This window comes from Cygnus olor, chromosome 5 (genome assembly GCF_009769625.2).
Source record: "Cygnus olor isolate bCygOlo1 chromosome 5, bCygOlo1.pri.v2, whole genome shotgun sequence".
In the NCBI taxonomy this organism is placed as follows: Eukaryota; Metazoa; Chordata; class Aves; order Anseriformes; family Anatidae; genus Cygnus; species Cygnus olor.
Window position 1 is genome coordinate 27,578,424 of NC_049173.1, and position 21,127 is coordinate 27,599,550.

Consider the following 21,127-nt stretch of genomic DNA (forward strand, 5'->3'; position numbering starts at 1 on the left):
AAAGAATATTTATTCTTTCAGTTATTGGGAAAGAAGAATTTCAGAATTACTATGGATTTCCTGTGGTGTGACTTGAATAAAAGTCACGTACCATGTACAGAACACAAGCTCAACGCAATAATAACATTTTGGGGTAGTATTGAAGCATCAGAGTGGCTGGAAAGCTGTGCAGAGGAAAAGGATCTCGGGGTGTCGGTCGATGCTTGCCTGAACATGAGCCAGCAGTGTGCCCAGGTGGCCAACAAGGCCAATGGCATCCTGGCTTGTATCAGGAATAGTGTACCCAGCAGGACCAGAGAGGTGATCGTCCCCCTGTATTCAACTCTGGTGAGGCTGCACCTCGAGTACTGTTCAGTTTTGGGCCCCTCAGTACAAGAAGGACATTGAGGCCCTGGAGCATGTCCAGAGAAGGGCTACAAATCTGGTGAAGGGTCTGGAACACAAGTCCTGTGGGAGCAGCTGAGGGAACTGGGGTTGTTTAGTCTGGAGAAGAGGAGGCTCAGGGGAGACCTTATTGCTCTCTACAATTACCTGAAAGGAAGGTGTGGGGAGATGGGGTTCGGCCTCTTCTTGCAGATAACTAGTGATAGGACTAGAGGGAATGGCCTCAAGTTGCATCAGGGGAGGTTCAGATTGGAAATTAAGAGAAATTTCTTCTCAGAAAGAGTAGTCAGGCATATTGGAATAGGTTGCCCAGGGAGGTGGTGGAGTCACCGTCCCTGGGGATGTTTAAGGAAAGGTTGGACGTGGTATTTAGGGACATGGTTTAGTGGGTGATATTTGGTGGTAGGGGGACAGTTGGACCAGGTGATTTTGGAGGTCTTTTCCAACCTTAATGATTCTATGATTCTGTGATTCTATGATCAGCATAGCCTTAACTGACACTTAGTACATATCAACAATGCAGAATAACTCTGTGCTCTTCGTATTACCTTAGTTCTTTCCACTGCTAGAGACCATTTTCAAGGGGGGCTGCCTAATACTGCTTGGGAACATGAATCTAATCTTTCATTGGAACACAAGTCTAGATGTCTAAAACTGTGTCAATAGATGATTTGGATATATTATCTGGCATTACCTTTGGTATTTAACAGTGTATATAAACATAAATTACTGATGTAGGTCTTCCTTCTGAGATGCTACAATTTTAAGAAAACTAGTCTAGCAAAACTAAGAAAGAATTTAGAAGACAGGATGTATAATATAACATTTCTTTTTTATAACAGGTTGAACCAGCAAAATATTACCAGGCATGTGTGACAGATGCTTGTGCCTGTGACTCTGGAGGAGACTGTGATTGCTTCTGTACAGCAGTAGCTGCCTATGCTCAAGCATGTAGTGAAGTTGGTGTCTGCATAGCCTGGAGAACCCCATCAATCTGTCGTGAGTTTTATCTTATATACACTGTTCCTGAGAGTGTAAATACACAGTCACGCCTTGCTTATATGCTTGAACACACACTCTGGGTATCTCATGTACATGCCTTATAATCTTACTGTGTAGACTTTAGACTTTTTGCACTGTTACGATGCTCACATGCTTTCACCTATTCGTGGTTTTCAAGTTTGTTTTCAAGACTGTTCAAGCAACATATCAGGGATCTGATGAACAGACATGAATCAAAAGAGGTTGTTCTTTTCTGAACACATCCAAATTTCTGTTTCTCCTTAGCACTGTTCTGTGATTACTATAATCAACAAGGGGAATGTGAATGGCACTATAAGCCTTGTGGAGCCTCCTGTATGAAGACCTGTAGGAACCCAAGCGGAAAATGCCTCCATAACTTGCCAGGTTTAGAAGGTAAAAAGAGCTGCAAGTACTCTTAAGTGGGTGTATTTTATTATATTTTTTAATTGCCTTTAATGGAGTCTATTTTCTCTATCAGCTGTTTTTCCACCATTTAATTCTCTTCAACAACATTGCATTCACATGAAGGAAGACAAGCCTGGAAAATGGAGCTAAAAACATCTCTGGGGCTAAGTCCTTGTGGGCTGTGCTAATATTAGTTCTCTGCATTACTTTCTAGGATTGTTGGAAGAAATAAGTAGCAAAAATTGTGACTATTAAAAACAAGACCTGCAAACACATTCTGAACAAATAAAACTTTTCCTGACTGTATCTCATTTGCATGTTTTCTACCTTATGTATGCCCTTTCCTTGCTTCAGGCTGCTACCCTAACTGCCCACCAGACAAGCCATATTTTCATGAGGATCAGATGAAGTGCGTCAGTCTCTGTGACTGTTATGATAATGAAGATGGGAAGATATATAGACGTGATGAATGTCAATTATGGTAAGGCTTAACATACCAGCCTAATTATGCACAAGGAAAAATGAACAAACCAGTAATGGAAAATTGCATGTTTCTGTTTCATGACAGGAGTCGTGAAAGTTTTATGATGCCTGTGTATAAATAAGGCCTGGAACAAGCAGTTACTAATTAGCTGGAATTTAGGCAACATGCCCATTTGAATCCGAGTAACTGAATCAACCAAGTTCTCATTCACAATTGTTCAATCCTTGACACTTGATGCTAGTATCTGGCAGAAAGATGACAGTAATAAAATCAGGTCATAATAAAAAAATGTGTTTTTTTTTCTATTTTTTATTTCAGTGAATGCACATCAGAAGGTTTACAGTGCAAGTTTGATGATAAAGGTAAGACAGCTATTAAGTATTAATAAGAAAATGAAGTACTAGATATTATCTTTTCATAGATGACTGACAAAAACCTTCTGAATTACAGCATGTAACTGCATTTATGAAGGGAACACATATAAATATAATGAACTCATCTACAACACCACAGATGGAACGGGATGGTGTTTCAGTGCAATGTGCGATGTCAATGGAACAATAAACAGAAGTATCTTTAGATGTGGCATCTCAACAACAACCCCATTTACATTTTCTACAAGTCAACCCACAACTACTGCTTCAGGTATGCATCAATACTCTTTAAAATAACTGAAAAATCTCTGGAAGGGATTAAAACTTGCCTGAAAGGCAGAGCCTTTTCATCAGTTAATGACACACACTTTTACTTGAAACTATTGACTTGGATGTACGCAACTATTGACTTGGATGTACGCAAGTCGATGGGGCCAGATGGGATCCACCCGAGGGTACTGAGCAAACTGGCGGAGGAGCTGGCCAAGCCGCTTTCCATCATTTATTGGCAGTCCTGGCTATCAGGAGAGGTCCCAGTTGACTGGCGGCTAGCAAATGTGACGCCCATCTACAAGAAGGGCCGGAGGGTAGACCCAGGGAACTATAGGCCTGTTAGTTTGACCTCAGTGCCAGGGAAGCTCATGGAGCAGATTATCTTGAATGTCGTCACGCGGCACTTGAAGGGCAAGCAGGCGATCAGGCCCAGTCAGCATGGGTTTATGAAAGGTAGGTCCTGCTTGACGAACCTGATCTCCTTCTATGACCAAGTGATGCGCCTGGTGGATGAGGGGAAGACTGTGGATGTGATCTACCTTGACTTCAGTAAGGCTTTTGACACTGTTTCCCACAACATTCTCCTCAAGAAACTGGCTGCTCGTGGCTTGGACTGGCGTACGCTTCGTTGGGTTAAAAACTGGCTGGATGGCCGGGCCCAAAGAGTTGTGGTGAATGGAGTCAAATCCAGTTGGAGGCCGGTTACTAGTGGAGTCCCCCAGGGCTCAGTGCTGGGGCCGGTCCTCTTTAATATCTTTATCGATGACCTGGACGAGGGGATCGAGTGCACCCTCAGTAAGTTTGCAGATGACACCAAGTTAGGTGCATGTGTCAATCTGCTCGAGGGAAGGAAGGCTCTGCAGGAGGATCTGGATAGGCTGGACCGATGGGCTGAGGTCAACTGTATGAAGTTCAACAAGGCCAAGTGCCAGGTCCTGCACCTGGGGCGCAACAACCCCAAGCAGCGCTACAGGCTGGGAGATGAGTGGTTGGAAAGCTGCCTGGCCGAGAAGGACCTGGGAATACTGGTTGATAGGCAGCTGAATATGAGCCAGCAGTGTGCTCAGGTGGCCAAGAAGGCCAACAGCATCCTGGCTTGTATAAGAAGCAGTGTGGCCAGCAGGTCTAGGGAGGTGATTGTCCCCCTGTACTCGGCTCTGGTGAGGCCGCACCTCGAGTACTGTGTTCAGTTTTGGGCCCCTCGCTACAAGAAGGGCATGGAGGTGCTTGAGAGAGTCCAGAAAAGGGCAATGAGGCTGGTGTGGGGTCTGGAGAACAAGTCTTACGAGGAGCAGCTGAGGGAGCTGGGGTTGTTTAGCCTGGAGAAGAGGAGGCTCAGGGGAGACCTCATCGCTCTCTATAGGTACCTTAAAGGAGGCTGTAGAGAGGTGGGGGTTGGTCTATTCTCCCACGTGCCTGGTGACAGGACGAGGGGGAATGGGCTAAAGTTGTGCCAGGGGAGGTTTAGGTTGGATATTAGGAAGAACTTCTTTACTGAAAGGGTTGTGAGGCATTGGAATGGGCTGCCCAGGGAAGTGGTTGAGTCGCCATCCCTGGAGGTCTTTAAAAGACGTTTAGATGTAGTCCTTAGTGATATGGTTTAGTGGTGGACTTGTTAGTGTTAGGACAGAGGTTGGACTAGATGATCTTAGAGGTCTCTTCCAACCTAGACGATTCTGTGATTCTATGACTTCTTCTGGAAGAATTTCCAATTCAACCGATTCAGCTGACCAGCATCAGATGCTTTTTAGACCATAATCAAGGATGTAGAAATGCATAGCATTTCTTACAAAGTCAGTCTCCACTGTTTCACCGTGTTTTTTCCAGTGGAAAAACAACAGAGCTTATTAGTTATTGCAATCTGGACAATCTCCTCACTTCCCTGCAAATAAAAAAGAGCAATTCTAAACCAAAGTCTGAACACACAAAAGACAGTTAGAACCATTTTAAAAATTACTGACCATATTAGCGCAAAATGAAAATAACAAATTCAGTTTGAACGTATACTCAAATTACTTAAAACCATTCTTTGAAACCATTCCTAATTGTTAATCTTTAACAATATCGTATTCCTGCAATGCACTTCTACATTATTCCTGTAGTTAACTCATTGTACTGGCCATCTAATTGTGAAAAATTGAGAAATATTTCAAGAAAATTATACAATACTACAACAAGAACTGTACAATTAAATGTAAGTCTTCTATTAAGCAGATGTAACATTGATATGGAGAAAGTGGTACATATTCCATATGCGTATTTTCATAATGTTAAGAATATGCCAAGAAATGTTATTAAATAAGAAGAAACTATGTATATATTAAATTATATCCTAAATATTTTTCATATGTTTATTATTTCAACTGTATAAACTACTATAAACTATTATATGAAGCTAAACTATTAGTTTATATTAGCAGTTTACAAATATGTGACATGTTATAATACTAAGTAGAAAAGTCATTAACCTGTAAAAATATTTTACACTATGTGTAGTTACGTAGCTAAGCATAAATAACTAGAGATAATAGTATGAAAAATAAAAAATCCTCTTCTATTGTAACAGGCATGAGATCACATTATCTTATCTATCAACATTCCACATAACGCATGTTACATTAACTATATTTAAATACAATTTTTTAATGTCAGATTAAATACAACTAGAAAAAAATACAGAGATGAGATAGAAACCTACCTTAGAAATGAAACTAAAGGCTGTCAAAGAAAGTTTATTAAAATTAAAATACTATATGAACATATATACTATTACGTAAAACATTAAAATATATGAAAATAAATAATTACTGTCACTTCAGTAACAGAAAACAAGACTTATATTTCTTCCTTTTAATTACAGAAATCACAACCACAACACCAGTGACAACTGTATGTGTGAAGAACGTATGTGAATGGTCAGAATGGTATGATAGCACACGGCCTAAAACCGGAGAGGACAGTGGAGACTACGAAAATTTTGAAAATCTAAAAAAGAACGGATACAGTGTTTGTAAAAACCCAAGCGGAGTTCAATGCAGAGCAGAAGAACACCCAGATATAGAAACAGAATATCTTGATCAAATAGTAGAATGCAGTCAAACCAGAGGATTGATATGCAATAACAAAGACCAAGAATCTAAGCAATGCTATAACTACAACATCAGAATACTATGCTGTAGTTATAAACCATGTTCAGAAATAAAAACAACTACTGCTATAGAAACACCATTTACAATACAGACAAAGACACAACCACCAACTACAGGAAAACAAACAGAAGCTCGAAAAACAGCTATAACAACATTAACACCAAACGTCACAGAGATAACAGAAAGCACAACCACACCAAAGCAACCCACCACAACTAGCAGTAGTGCCAGTACCATCAAAACCTCTCCCCCTGTCACAAAAGGCACAACCACCATCATCACCACACCAACAGAGCCCATTGCATCTACCAGCAGTGCCAGCACCACCAAGGCCTCCACCCCTCTGACAGAAGGCACGACCACCACCGTCACCACACCTACCAGCAGTGCCAGCACCATCAAGACCTCCCCCCCTGTGACAGAAGGCACCACCACCATCACACCAACAGCGCCCACCTCACCCACCAGTACCAGTACCGCCAGCACCTCCGCCACCACGGGCAGCTGCCACGAGCGCTGTGCCTGGACACAGTGGTTTGACGTGGACTACCCAGCCTCTGGTAGCGACGATGGAGACATAGAGACGTTTGCAAGTATCCGAGCTGCTGGGTTTGAAGTGTGCGTGAAGCCACAGGACATCAACTGCCGTGCTGAAAACTACCCCAACAGGAGCCTGGAGAGCCTGGGCCAGGTACTGGAGTGCAGCGTCGAAAAAGGCCTTGTGTGCAGAAACAAGGATCAGATCAGCAAGTACCCCATGTGCTACAACTACCAGGTCAGTGCGCTGTGCTGTGACCGCAAACACTGCGAGACAACACCAAGCACCACACCAAGCTCCTCAGCTACACCCACTCCTGCAGAAACGTCCACTGAGACAACCCAGACTCCCGCACCACCCACTCCTTCCTCTACTCTACCCGAGCCGACAACGCCAACCAGTGCTGGCACCACGGTTGTGCTCAAGACCAGCGTCCCTGCAACACGGGGCACGACCATCATCAGCACATCCACAGCGCCCACCTCACCCACCAGCAGTAAAAGCAGACCCACGACCACTGCAGAAACGACCACAACGTCCTCCACAACATCCATTCCGGTCGAAACGTCCACTGCGGCAACACCTACTCCAGCATCACCCACTACTGCCTCTACCCTTCCCCAGTCAACGATGACGACCACCACCAGCACCACGGTGATCAGCAGGACCTCCACCTCTCCGGCACAGAGCACAACCACATTCACAGCCCCAAGCAGTGCCCGCACCGCCAAGGCCTCCACCCCTGTGACAGAGCCCACAACCACCATCATCATAACCACACCAACACAGCCCATCGCGCCTACAAGCAGTGCCACCACCATCAAGACCTCTCCCCCTGTGACAGAGCCCACAACCACCATCATCACCACACCAACAGAGCCCATTGCATCTACCAGCAGTGTCAGCACCGCCAAGGCCTCCACCCCTCTGACAGAAGGCACGACCACCACCGTCACCACACCTACCAGCAGTGCCAGCACCATCAAGACCTCCCCCCCTGTGACAGAAGGCACCACCACCATCACACCAACAGCGCCCACCTCACCCACCAGTACCAGTACCGCCAGCACCTCCGCCACCACGGGCAGCTGCCACGAGCGCTGTGCCTGGACACAGTGGTTTGACGTGGACTACCCAGCCTCTGGTAGCGACGATGGAGACATAGAGACGTTTGCAAGTATCCGAGCTGCTGGGTTTGAAGTGTGCGTGAAGCCACAGGACATCAACTGCCGTGCTGAAAACTACCCCAACAGGAGCCTGGAGAGCCTGGGCCAGGTACTGGAGTGCAGCGTCGAAAAAGGCCTTGTGTGCAGAAACAAGGATCAGATCAGCAAGTACCCCATGTGCTACAACTACCAGGTCAGTGCGCTGTGCTGTGACCGCAAACACTGCGAGACAACACCAAGCACCACACCAAGCTCCTCAGCTACGCCCACTCCTGCAGAAACATCCACTGAGACAACCCAGACTCCCGCACCACCCACTCCTTCCTCTACTCTACCCGAGCCGACAACGCCAACCAGTGCTGGCACCACGGTTGTGCTCAAGACCAGCGTCCCTGCAACACGGGGCACGACCATCATCAGCACATCCACAGCGCCCACCTCACCCACCAGCAGTAAAAGCAGACCCACGACCACTGCAGAAACGACCACAACGTCCTCCACAACATCCATTCCGGTCGAAACGTCCACTGCGGCAACACCTACTCCAGCATCACCCACTACTGCCTCTACCCTTCCCCAGTCAACGATGACGACAACCACCAGCACCACGGTGATCAGCAGGACCTCCACCTCTCCGGCACAGAGCACAACCACATTCACAGCCCCAAGCAGTGCCCGCACCGCCAAGGCCTCCACCCCTGTGACAGAGCCCACAACCACCATCATCATAACCACACCAACACAGCCCATCGCGCCTACAAGCAGTGCCACCACCATCAAGACCTCTCCCCCTGTGACAGAGCCCACAACCACCATCATCACCACACCAACAGAGCCCATTGCATCTACCAGCAGTGCCAGCACCGCCAAGGCCTCCACCCCTCTGACAGAAGGCACGACCACCACCGTCACCACACCTACCAGCAGTGCCAGCACCATCAAGACCTCCCCCCCTGTGACAGAAGGCACCACCACCATCACACCAACAGCGCCCACCTCACCCACCAGTACCAGTACCGCCAGCACCTCCGCCACCACGGGCAGCTGCCACGAGCGCTGTGCCTGGACACAGTGGTTTGACGTGGACTACCCAGCCTCTGGTAGCGACGATGGAGACATAGAGACGTTTGCAAGTATCCGAGCTGCTGGGTTTGAAGTGTGCGTGAAGCCACAGGACATCAACTGCCGTGCTGAAAACTACCCCAACAGGAGCCTGGAGAGCCTGGGCCAGGTACTGGAGTGCAGCGTCGAAAAAGGCCTTGTGTGCAGAAACAAGGATCAGATCAGCAAGTACCCCATGTGCTACAACTACCAGGTCAGTGCGCTGTGCTGTGACCGCAAACACTGCGAGACAACACCAAGCACCACACCAAGCTCCTCAGCTACGCCCACTCCTGCAGAAACGTCCACTGAGACAACCCAGACTCCCGCACCACCCACTCCTTCCTCTACTCTACCCGAGCCGACAACGCCAACCAGTGCTGGCACCACGGTTGTGCTCAAGACCAGCGTCCCTGCAACACGGGGCACGACCATCATCAGCACATCCACAGCGCCCACCTCACCCACCAGCAGTAAAAGCAGACCCACGACCACTGCAGAAACGACCACAACGTCCTCCACAACATCCATTCCGGTCGAAACGTCCACTGCGGCAACACCTACTCCAGCATCACCCACTACTGCCTCTACCCTTCCCCAGTCAACAATGACGACCACCACCAGCACCACGGTGATCAGCAGGACCTCCACCTCTCCGGCACAGAGCACAACCACATTCACAGCCCCAAGCAGTGCCCGCACCGCCAAGGCCTCCACCCCTGTGACAGAGCCCACAACCACCATCATCATAACCACACCAACACAGCCCATCGCGCCTACAAGCAGTGCCACCACCATCAAGACCTCTCCCCCTGTGACAGAGCCCACAACCACCATCATCACCACACCAACAGAGCCCATTGCATCTACCAGCAGTGCCAGCACCGCCAAGGCCTCCACCCCTCTGACAGAAGGCACGACCACCACCGTCACCACACCTACCAGCAGTGCCAGCACCATCAAGACCTCCCCCCCTGTGACAGAAGGCACCACCACCATCACACCAACAGCGCCCACCTCACCCACCAGTACCAGTACCGCCAGCACCTCCGCCACCACGGGCAGCTGCCACGAGCGCTGTGCCTGGACACAGTGGTTTGACGTGGACTACCCAGCCTCTGGTAGCGACGATGGAGACATAGAGACGTTTGCAAGTATCCGAGCTGCTGGGTTTGAAGTGTGCGTGAAGCCACAGGACATCAACTGCCGTGCTGAAAACTACCCCAACAGGAGCCTGGAGAGCCTGGGCCAGGTACTGGAGTGCAGCGTCGAAAAAGGCCTTGTGTGCAGAAACAAGGATCAGATCAGCAAGTACCCCATGTGCTACAACTACCAGGTCAGTGCGCTGTGCTGTGACCGCAAACACTGCGAGACAACACCAAGCACCACACCAAGCTCCTCAGCTACGCCCACTCCTGCAGAAACATCCACTGAGACAACCCAGACTCCCGCACCACCCACTCCTTCCTCTACTCTACCCGAGCCGACAACGCCAACCAGTGCTGGCACCACGGTTGTGCTCAAGACCAGCGTCCCTGCAACACGGGGCACGACCATCATCAGCACATCCACAGCGCCCACCTCACCCACCAGCAGTAAAAGCAGACCCACGACCACTGCAGAAACGACCACAACGTCCTCCACAACATCCATTCCGGTCGAAACGTCCACTGCGGCAACACCTACTCCAGCATCACCCACTACTGCCTCTACCCTTCCCCAGTCAACGATGACGACAACCACCAGCACCACGGTGATCAGCAGGACCTCCACCTCTCCGGCACAGAGCACAACCACATTCACAGCCCCAAGCAGTGCCCGCACCGCCAAGGCCTCCACCCCTGTGACAGAGCCCACAACCACCATCATCATAACCACACCAACACAGCCCATCGCGCCTACAAGCAGTGCCACCACCATCAAGACCTCTCCCCCTGTGACAGAGCCCACAACCACCATCATCACCACACCAACAGAGCCCATTGCATCTACCAGCAGTGCCAGCACTGCCAAGGCCTCCACCCCTCTGACGGAAGGCACGACCACCACCGTCACCACACCTACCAGCAGTGCCAGCACCATCAAGACCTCCCCCCCTGTGACAGAAGGCACCACCACCATCACACCAACAGCGCCCACCTCACCCACCAGTACCAGTACCGCCAGCACCTCCGCCACCACGGGCAGCTGCCACGAGCGCTGTGCCTGGACACAGTGGTTTGACGTGGACTACCCAGCCTCTGGTAGCGACGATGGAGACATAGAGACGTTTGCAAGTATCCGAGCTGCTGGGTTTGAAGTGTGCGTGAAGCCACAGGACATCAACTGCCGTGCTGAAAACTACCCCAACAGGAGCCTGGAGAGCCTGGGCCAGGTACTGGAGTGCAGCGTCGAAAAAGGCCTTGTGTGCAGAAACAAGGATCAGATCAGCAAGTACCCCATGTGCTACAACTACCAGGTCAGTGCGCTGTGCTGTGACCGCAAACACTGCGAGACAACACCAAGCACCACACCAAGCTCCTCAGCTACGCCCACTCCTGCAGAAACGTCCACTGAGACAACCCAGACTCCCGCACCACCCACTCCTTCCTCTACTCTACCCGAGCCGACAACGCCAACCAGTGCTGGCACCACGGTTGTGCTCAAGACCAGCGTCCCTGCAACACGGGGCACGACCATCATCAGCACATCCACAGCGCCCACCTCACCCACCAGCAGTAAAAGCAGACCCACGACCACTGCAGAAACGACCACAACGTCCTCCACAACATCCATTCCGGTCGAAACGTCCACTGCGGCAACACCTACTCCAGCATCACCCACTACTGCCTCTACCCTTCCCCAGTCAACAATGACGACCACCACCAGCACCACGGTGATCAGCAGGACCTCCACCTCTCCGGCACAGAGCACAACCACATTCACAGCCCCAAGCAGTGCCCGCACCGCCAAGGCCTCCACCCCTGTGACAGAGCCCACAACCACCATCATCATAACCACACCAACACAGCCCATCGCGCCTACAAGCAGTGCCACCACCATCAAGACCTCTCCCCCTGTGACAGAGCCCACAACCACCATCATCACCACACCAACAGAGCCCATTGCATCTACCAGCAGTGCCAGCACCGCCAAGGCCTCCACCCCTCTGACAGAAGGCACGACCACCACCGTCACCACACCTACCAGCATGGCCAGCACCATCAAGACCTCTCCCCCTGTGACAAAAGGCACCACCACCATCACACCAACAGCGCCCACCTCACCCACCAGTACCAGTACCGCCAGCACCTCCGCCACCACGGGCAGCTGCCACGAGCGCTGTGCCTGGACACAGTGGTTTGACGTGGACTACCCAGCCTCTGGTAGCGACGATGGAGACATAGAGACGTTTGCAAGTATCCGAGCTGCTGGGTTTGAAGTGTGCGTGAAGCCACAGGACATCAACTGCCGTGCTGAAAACTACCCCAACAGGAGCCTGGAGAGCCTGGGCCAGGTACTGGAGTGCAGCGTCGAAAAAGGCCTTGTGTGCAGAAACAAGGATCAGATCAGCAAGTACCCCATGTGCTTCAACTACCAGGTCAGCGCGCTGTGCTGTGACCGCAAACACTGCGAGACAACACCAAGCACCACACCAAGCTCCTCAGCTACGCCCACTCCTGCAGAAACGTCCACTGAGACAACCCAGACTCCCGCACCACCCACTCCTTCCTCTACTCTACCCGAGCCGACAACGCCAACCAGTGCTGGCACCACGGTTGTGCTCAAGACCAGCGTCCCTGCAACACGGGGCACGACCATCATCAGCACATCCACAGCGCCCACCTCACCCACCAGCAGTAAAAGCAGACCCACGACCACTGCAGAAACGACCACAACGTCCTCCACAACATCCATTCCGGTCGAAACGTCCACTGCGGCAACACCTACTCCAGCATCACCCACTACTGCCTCTACCCTTCCCCAGTCAACGATGACGACCACCACCAGCACCACGGTGATCAGCAGGACCTCCACCTCTCCGGCACAGAGCACAACCACATTCACAGCCCCAAGCAGTGCCCGCACCGCCAAGGCCTCCACCCCTGTGACAGAGCCCACAACCACCATCATCATAACCACACCAACACAGCCCATCGCGCCTACAAGCAGTGCCACCACCATCAAGACCTCTCCCCCTGTGACAGAGCCCACAACCACCATCATCACCACACCAACAGAGCCCATTGCATCTACCAGCAGTGCCAGCACCGCCAAGGCCTCCACCCCTCTGACAGAAGGCACGACCACCACCGTCACCACACCTACCAGCAGTGCCAGCACCATCAAGACCTCTCCCCCTGTGACAAAAAGCACCACCACCATCACACCAACAGCGCCCACCTCACCCACCAGTACCAGTACCGCCAGCACCTCTGCCACCACGGGCAGCTGCCACGAGCGCTGTGCCTGGACACAGTGGTTTGATGTGGACTACCCAGCCTCTGGTAGCGACGATGGAGACATAGAGACGTTTGCAAGTATCCGAGCTGCTGGGTTTGAAGTGTGCGTGAAGCCACAGGACATCAACTGCCGTGCTGAAAACTACCCCAACAGGAGCCTGGAGAGCCTGGGCCAGGTACTGGAGTGCAGCGTCGAAAAAGGCCTTGTGTGCAGAAACAAGGATCAGATCAGCAAGTACCCCATGTGCTACAACTACCAGGTCAGTGCGCTGTGCTGTGACCGCAAACACTGCGAGACAACACCAAGCACCACACCAAGCTCCTCAGCTACGCCCACTCCTGCAGAAACGTCCACTGAGACAACCCAGACTCCCGCACCACCCACTCCTTCCTCTACTCTACCCGAGCCGACAACGCCAACCAGTGCTGGCACCACGGTTGTGCTCAAGACCAGCGTCCCTGCAACACGGGGCACGACCATCATCAGCACATCCACAGCGCCCACCTCACCCACCAGCAGTAAAAGCAGACCCACGACCACTGCAGAAACGACCACAACGTCCTCCACAACATCCATTCCGGTCGAAACGTCCACTGCGGCAACACCTACTCCAGCATCACCCACTACTGCCTCTACCCTTCCCCAGTCAACGATGACGACCACCACCAGCACCACGGTGATCAGCAGGACCTCCACCTCTCCGGCACAGAGCACAACCACATTCACAGCCCCAAGCAGTGCCCGCACCGCCAAGGCCTCCACCCCTGTGACAGAGCCCACAACCACCATCATCATAACCACACCAACACAGCCCATCGCGCCTACAAGCAGTGCCACCACCATCAAGACCTCTCCCCCTGTGACAGAGCCCACAACCACCATCATCACCACACCAACAGAGCCCATTGCATCTACCAGCAGTGCCAGCACCGCCAAGGCCTCCACCCCTCTGACAGAAGGCACGACCACCACCGTCACCACACCTACCAGCATGGCCAGCACCATCAAGACCTCTCCCCCTGTGACAAAAGGCACCACCACCATCACACCAACAGCGCCCACCTCACCCACCAGTACCAGTACCGCCAGCACCTCCGCCACCACGGGCAGCTGCCACGAGCGCTGTGCCTGGACACAGTGGTTTGACGTGGACTACCCAGCCTCTGGTAGCGACGATGGAGACATAGAGACGTTTGCAAGTATCCGAGCTGCTGGGTTTGAAGTGTGCGTGAAGCCACAGGACATCAACTGCCGTGCTGAAAACTACCCCAACAGGAGCCTGGAGAGCCTGGGCCAGGTACTGGAGTGCAGCGTCGAAAAAGGCCTTGTGTGCAGAAACAAGGATCAGATCAGCAAGTACCCCATGTGCTTCAACTACCAGGTCAGTGCGCTGTGCTGTGACCGCAAACACTGCGAGACAACACCAAGCACCACACCAAGCTCCTCAGCTACGCCCACTCCTGCAGAAACGTCCACTGAGACAACCCAGACTCCCGCACCACCCACTCCTTCCTCTACTCTACCCGAGCCGACAACGCCAACCAGTGCTGGCACCACGGTTGTGCTCAAGACCAGCGTCCCTGCAACACGGGGCACGACCATCATCAGCACATCCACAGCGCCCACCTCACCCACCAGCAGTAAAAGCAGACCCACGACCACTGCAGAAACGACCACAACGTCCTCCACAACATCCATTCCGGTCGAAACGTCCACTGCGGCAACACCTACTCCAGCATCACCCACTACTGCCTCTACCCTTCCCCAGTCAACGATGACGACCACCACCAGCACCACGGTGATCAGCAGGACCTCCACCTCTCCGGCACAGAGCACAACCACATTCACAGCCCCAAGCAGTGCCCGCACCGCCAAGGCCTCCACCCCTGTGACAGAGCCCACAACCACCATCATCATAACCACACCAACACAGCCCATCGCGCCTACAAGCAGTGCCACCACCATCAAGACCTCTCCCCCTGTGACAGAGCCCACAACCACCATCATCACCACACCAACAGAGCCCATTGCATCTACCAGCAGTGTCAGCACTGCCAAGGCCTCCACCCCTCTGACAGAAGGCACGACCACCACCGTCACCACACCTACCAGCAGTGCCAGCACCATCAAGACCTCCCCCCCTGTGACAGAAGGCACCACCACCATCACACCAACAGCGCCCACCTCACCCACCAGTACCAGTACCGCCAGCACCTCCGCCACCACGGGCAGCTGCCACGAGCGCTGTGCCTGGACACAGTGGTTTGACGTGGACTACCCAGCCTCTGGTAGCGACGATGGAGACATAGAGACGTTTGCAAGTATCCGAGCTGCTGGGTTTGAAGTGTGCGTGAAGCCACAGGACATCAACTGCCGTGCTGAAAACTACCCCAACAGGAGCCTGGAGAGCCTGGGCCAGGTACTGGAGTGCAGCGTCGAAAAAGGCCTTGTGTGCAGAAACAAGGATCAGATCAGCAAGTACCCCATGTGCTACAACTACCAGGTCAGTGCGCTGTGCTGTGACCGCAAACACTGCGAGACAACACCAAGCACCACACCAAGCTCCTCAGCTACGCCCACTCCTGCAGAAACGTCCACTGAGACAACCCAGACTCCCGCACCACCCACTCCTTCCTCTACTCTACCCGAGCCGACAACGCCAACCAGTGCTGGCACCACGGTTGTGCTCAAGACCAGCGTCCCTGCAACACGGGGCACGACCATCATCAGCACATCCACAGCGCCCACCTCACCCACCAGCAGTAAAAGCAGACCCACGACCACTGCAGAAACGACCACAACGTCCTCCACAACATCCATTCCGGTCGAAACGTCCACTGCGGCAACACCTACTCCAGCATCACCCACTACTGCCTCTACCCTTCCCCAGTCAACGATGACGACCACCACCAGCACCACGGTGATCAGCAGGACCTCCACCTCTCCGGCACAGAGCACAACCACATTCACAGCCCCAAGCAGTGCCCGCACCGCCGAGGCCTCCACCCCTGTGACAGAGCCCACAACCACCATCATCATAACCACACCAACACAGCCCATCGCGCCTACAAGCAGTGCCACCACCATCAAGACCTCTCCCCCTGTGACAGAGCCCACAACCACCATCATCACCACACCAACAGAGCCCATTGCATCTACCAGCAGTGCCAGCACCGCCAAGGCCTCCACCCCTCTGACAGAAGGCACGACCACCACCGTCACCACACCTACCAGCAGTGCCAGCACCATCAAGACCTCCCCCCCTGTGACAGAAGGCACCACCACCATCACACCAACAGCGCCCACCTCACCCACCAGTACCAGTACCGCCAGCACCTCCGCCACCACGGGCAGCTGCCACGAGCGCTGTGCCTGGACACAGTGGTTTGACGTGGACTACCCAGCCTCTGGTAGCGACGATGGAGACATAGAGACGTTTGCAAGTATCCGAGCTGCTGGGTTTGAAGTGTGCGTGAAGCCACAGGACATCAACTGCCGTGCTGAAAACTACCCCAACAGGAGCCTGGAGAGCCTGGGCCAGGTACTGGAGTGCAGCGTCGAAAAAGGCCTTGTGTGCAGAAACAAGGATCAGATCAGCAAGTACCCCATGTGCTACAACTACCAGGTCAGTGCGCTGTGCTGTGACCGCAAACACTGCGAGACAACACCAAGCACCACACCAAGCTCCTCAGCTACGCCCACTCCTGCAGAAACGTCCACTGAGACAACCCAGACTCCCGCACCACCCACTCCTTCCTCTGCTCTACCCGAGCCGACAACACCAACCAGTGCTGGCACCACGGTTGTGCTCAAGACCAGCGTCCCTGCAACACGGGGCACGACCATCATCAGCACATCCACAGCGCCCACCTCACCCACCAGCAGTAAAAGCAGACCCACGACCACTGCAGAAACGACCACAACGTCCTCCACAACATCCATTCCGGTCGAAACGTCCACTGCGGCAACACCTACTCCAGCATCACCCACTACTGCCTCTACCCTTCCCCAGTCAACGATGACGACCACCACCAGCACCACGGTGATCAGCAGGACCTCCACCTCTCCGGCACAGAGCACAACCACATTCACAGCCCCAAGCAGTGCCCGCACCGCCGAGGCCTCCACCCCTGTGACAGAGCCCACAACCACCATCATCATAACCACACCAACACAGCCCATCGCGCCTACAAGCAGTGCCACCACCATCAAGACCTCTCCCCCTGTGACAGAGCCCACAACCACCATCATCACCACACCAACAGAGCCCATTGCATCTACCAGCAGTGCCAGCACTGCCAAGGCCTCCACCCCTCTGACAGAAGGCACGACCACCACCGTCACCACACCTACCAGCAGTGCCAGCACCATCAAGACCTCCCCCCCTGTGACAGAAGGCACCACCACCATCACACCAACAGCGCCCACCTCACCCACCAGTACCAGTACCGCCAGCACCTCCGCCACCACGGGCAGCTGCCACGAGCGCTGTGCCTGGACACAGTGGTTTGACGTGGACTACCCAGCCTCTGGTAGCGACGATGGAGACATAGAGACGTTTGCAAGTATCCGAGCTGCTGGGTTTGAAGTGTGCGTGAAGCCACAGGACATCAACTGCCGTGCTGAAAACTACCCCAACAGGAGCCTGGAGAGCCTGGGCCAGGTACTGGAGTGCAGCGTCGAAAAAGGCCTTGTGTGCAGAAACAAGGATCAGATCAGCAAGTACCCCATGTGCTACAACTACCAGGTCAGTGCGCTGTGCTGTGACCGCAAACACTGCGAGACAACACCAAGCACCACACCAAGCTCCTCAGCTACGCCCACTCCTGCAGAAACGTCCACTGAGACAACCCAGACTCCCGCACCACCCACTCCTTCCTCTACTCTACCCGAGCCGACAACGCCAACCAGTGCTGGCACCACGGTTGTGCTCAAGACCAGCGTCCCTGCAACACGGGGCACGACCATCATCAGCACATCCACAGCGCCCACCTCACCCACCAGCAGTAAAAGCAGACCCACGACCACTGCAGAAACGACCACAACGTCCTCCACAACATCCATTCCGGTCGAAACGTCCACTGCGGCAACACCTACTCCAGCATCACCCACTACTGCCTCTACCCTTCCCCAGTCAACGATGACGACCACCACCAGCACCACGGTGATCAGCAGGACCTCCACCTCTCCGGCACAGAGCACAACCACATTCACAGCCCCAAGCAGTGCCCGCACCGCCAAGGCCTCCACCCCTGTGACAGAGCCCACAACCACCATCATCATAACCACACCAACACAGCCCATCGCGCCTACAAGCAGTGCCACCACCATCAAGACCTCTCCCCCTGTGACAGAGCCCACAACCACCATCATCACCACACCAACAGAGCCCATTGCATCTACCAGCAGTGCCAGCACCGCCAAGGCCTCCACCCCTCTGACAGAAGGCACGACCACCACCGTCACCACACCTACCAGCAGTGCCAGCACCATCAAGACCTCCCCCCCTGTGACAGAAGGCACCACCACCATCACACCAACAGCGCCCACCTCACCCACCAGTACCAGTACCGCCAGCACCTCCGCCACCACGGGCAGCTGCCACGAGCGCTGTGCCTGGACACAGTGGTTTGACGTGGACTACCCAGCCTCTGGTAGCGACGATGGAGACATAGAGACGTTTGCAAGTATCCGAGCTGCTGGGTTTGAAGTGTGCGTGAAGCCACAGGACATCAACTGCCGTGCTGAAAACTACCCCAACAGGAGCCTGGAGAGCCTGGGCCAGGTACTGGAGTGCAGCGTCGAAAAAGGCCTTGTGTGCAGAAACAAGGATCAGATCAGCAAGTACCCCATGTGCTACAACTACCAGGTCAGTGCGCTGTGCTGTGACCGCAAACACTGCGAGACAACACCAAGCACCACACCAAGCTCCTCAGCTACACCCACTCCTGCAGAAACGTCCACTGAGACAACCCAGACTCCCGCACCACCCACTCCTTCCTCTACTCTACCCGAGCCGACAACACCAACCAGTGCTGGCACCACGGTTGTGCTCAAGACCAGCGTCCCTGCAACACGGGGCACGACCATCATCAGCACATCCACAGCGCCCACCTCACCCACCAGCAGTAAAAGCAGACCCACGACCACTGCAGAAACGACCACAACGTCCTCCACAACATCCATTCCGGTCGAAACGTCCACTGCGGCAACACCTACTCCAGCATCACCCACTACTGCCTCTACCCTTCCCCAGTCAACGATGACGACCACCACCAGCACCACGGTGACCAGCAGGACCTCCACCTCTCCGGCACAGAGCACAACCACATTCACAGCCCCAAGCAGTGCCCGCACCGCCAAGGCCTCCACCCCTGTGACAGAGCCCACAACCACCATCATCATAACCACACCAACACAGCCCATCGCGCCTACAAGCAGTGCCACCACCATCAAGACCTCTCCCCCTGTGACAGAGCCCACAACCACCATCATCACCACACCAACGTCCTCCACAACATCCATTCTGGTGGAAACATCCACTGTGGCTACCCAGACTCCATCATCAGGCACTACTGCCTCTACCCTCCCCAATGCAACGATTCCATGGAAGACAGGGACTACAGTTATTCTTCCAACTTCTGTTTCTTCTACCAGCCAAAGTACCACCACCTCTGTATTTCCCACTAGGTTTACCACCACTGGTAGCCCAGGTATGTCATTGTCAATCTCTCTTATGTTTGGAAGCAAGTACACTGTTATAAGAGCATTGCTATCATTATCACCAAGTTTATCACCAAGTTCAAGGTGCTGCTTCTGGGTTGGGTCTATCCCAGAGAGGATTACAGACTGGGGGACGAACTCATTGAGAGCAGAATCCAGACAGGGACTTGAGGGTTCTAGTGGTCAAAAGGCTCGCCATGAACCAGCAGTTTGTGTTTGGAGTCCAGAAGCCCAACTGAGTCCTGGGCTACATCAAAAGAGTTGTGACCAGCAGGTCCAGGAAGATGATTGTTCCCCTGTACTCTGCCCTCATGAGGCCCTGCCTGGAATACTGCATCCAGGTTTGGAGCCCCAGCACAAGAAAGATGAGACCTCTTAGACTGAGTCCGGAGGAGGGCCACAAAGATGATCAGAGGGCTGGGATACCTCTCCTATAAAGAGATGATGAGAGAGCTGGGGATGTTCAGCCTGGAGAAGAGAAGGCTCTGGGGAGACCTCATCACAGCCTTTGAGTACTTAAAAGGGGTCTTATAAAAAGGATGGAGAAGGACTCTTCACTCAGGTAGATAATGATAGGACAAGGGGGAATAGTTTTAAACTAAAGAGGATAGATTTAAATTAGACATTAGGAGGAAATTCTTCACTGTAAGGATGGTGAGGCACTGGCACAGGCTGCACAGAGAAACTGTGGATGCTCCATCCCTGGAGGTGCTCAAGGCCAGGCTGGATAGCCAGCCTGATCTAGTGGGTGGCATCCCTGCCTATGGCAGGGGTTTGGAGTTAGATGATCTTTATGGTCCCTTCCAACCTGAGCCATTCTATGATTCTATGATCTTCTGTGACTTTTTCCACAGTCATCCATGCTTCTTTTAACACAAACCATTTTTTATTCCATTAGTCCCTTTGCTACTTGTAGCTGTGTTAAATCTTTGAGTGGATTCCATGGTTTGATAATACTTATCCTGAGTCAGGGGAAACATGAGGAATCAAGCATTGGATAATAGGGAATATAAGGTTATGGTATACTTTTACTGTGTGCTCCTCCTTGTAGGAGGCTCGCCATT

The 21,127-nt window shown here is 52.9% G+C and overlaps 1 protein-coding gene across 1 annotated transcript in view; it reads left to right on the forward strand.

The window, feature by feature from the left end:
* LOC121070591 (mucin-5B-like) overlaps positions 1–21,127 on the forward strand; it is a 52,406-nt gene that overhangs the window by 21,828 nt on the left and 9,451 nt on the right. Inside the window, exons 26-32 of the mRNA XM_040557953.1 lie at positions 1,227–1,383; positions 1,672–1,800; positions 2,167–2,293; positions 2,615–2,658; positions 2,747–2,941; positions 3,957–3,971; positions 5,825–20,404. Coding sequence (XP_040413887.1) covers positions 1,227–1,383; positions 1,672–1,800; positions 2,167–2,293; positions 2,615–2,658; positions 2,747–2,941; positions 3,957–3,971; positions 5,825–20,404 — 15,247 coding nt within the window. The remainder of the gene's footprint in view (positions 1–1,226; positions 1,384–1,671; positions 1,801–2,166; positions 2,294–2,614; positions 2,659–2,746; positions 2,942–3,956; positions 3,972–5,824; positions 20,405–21,127) is intronic.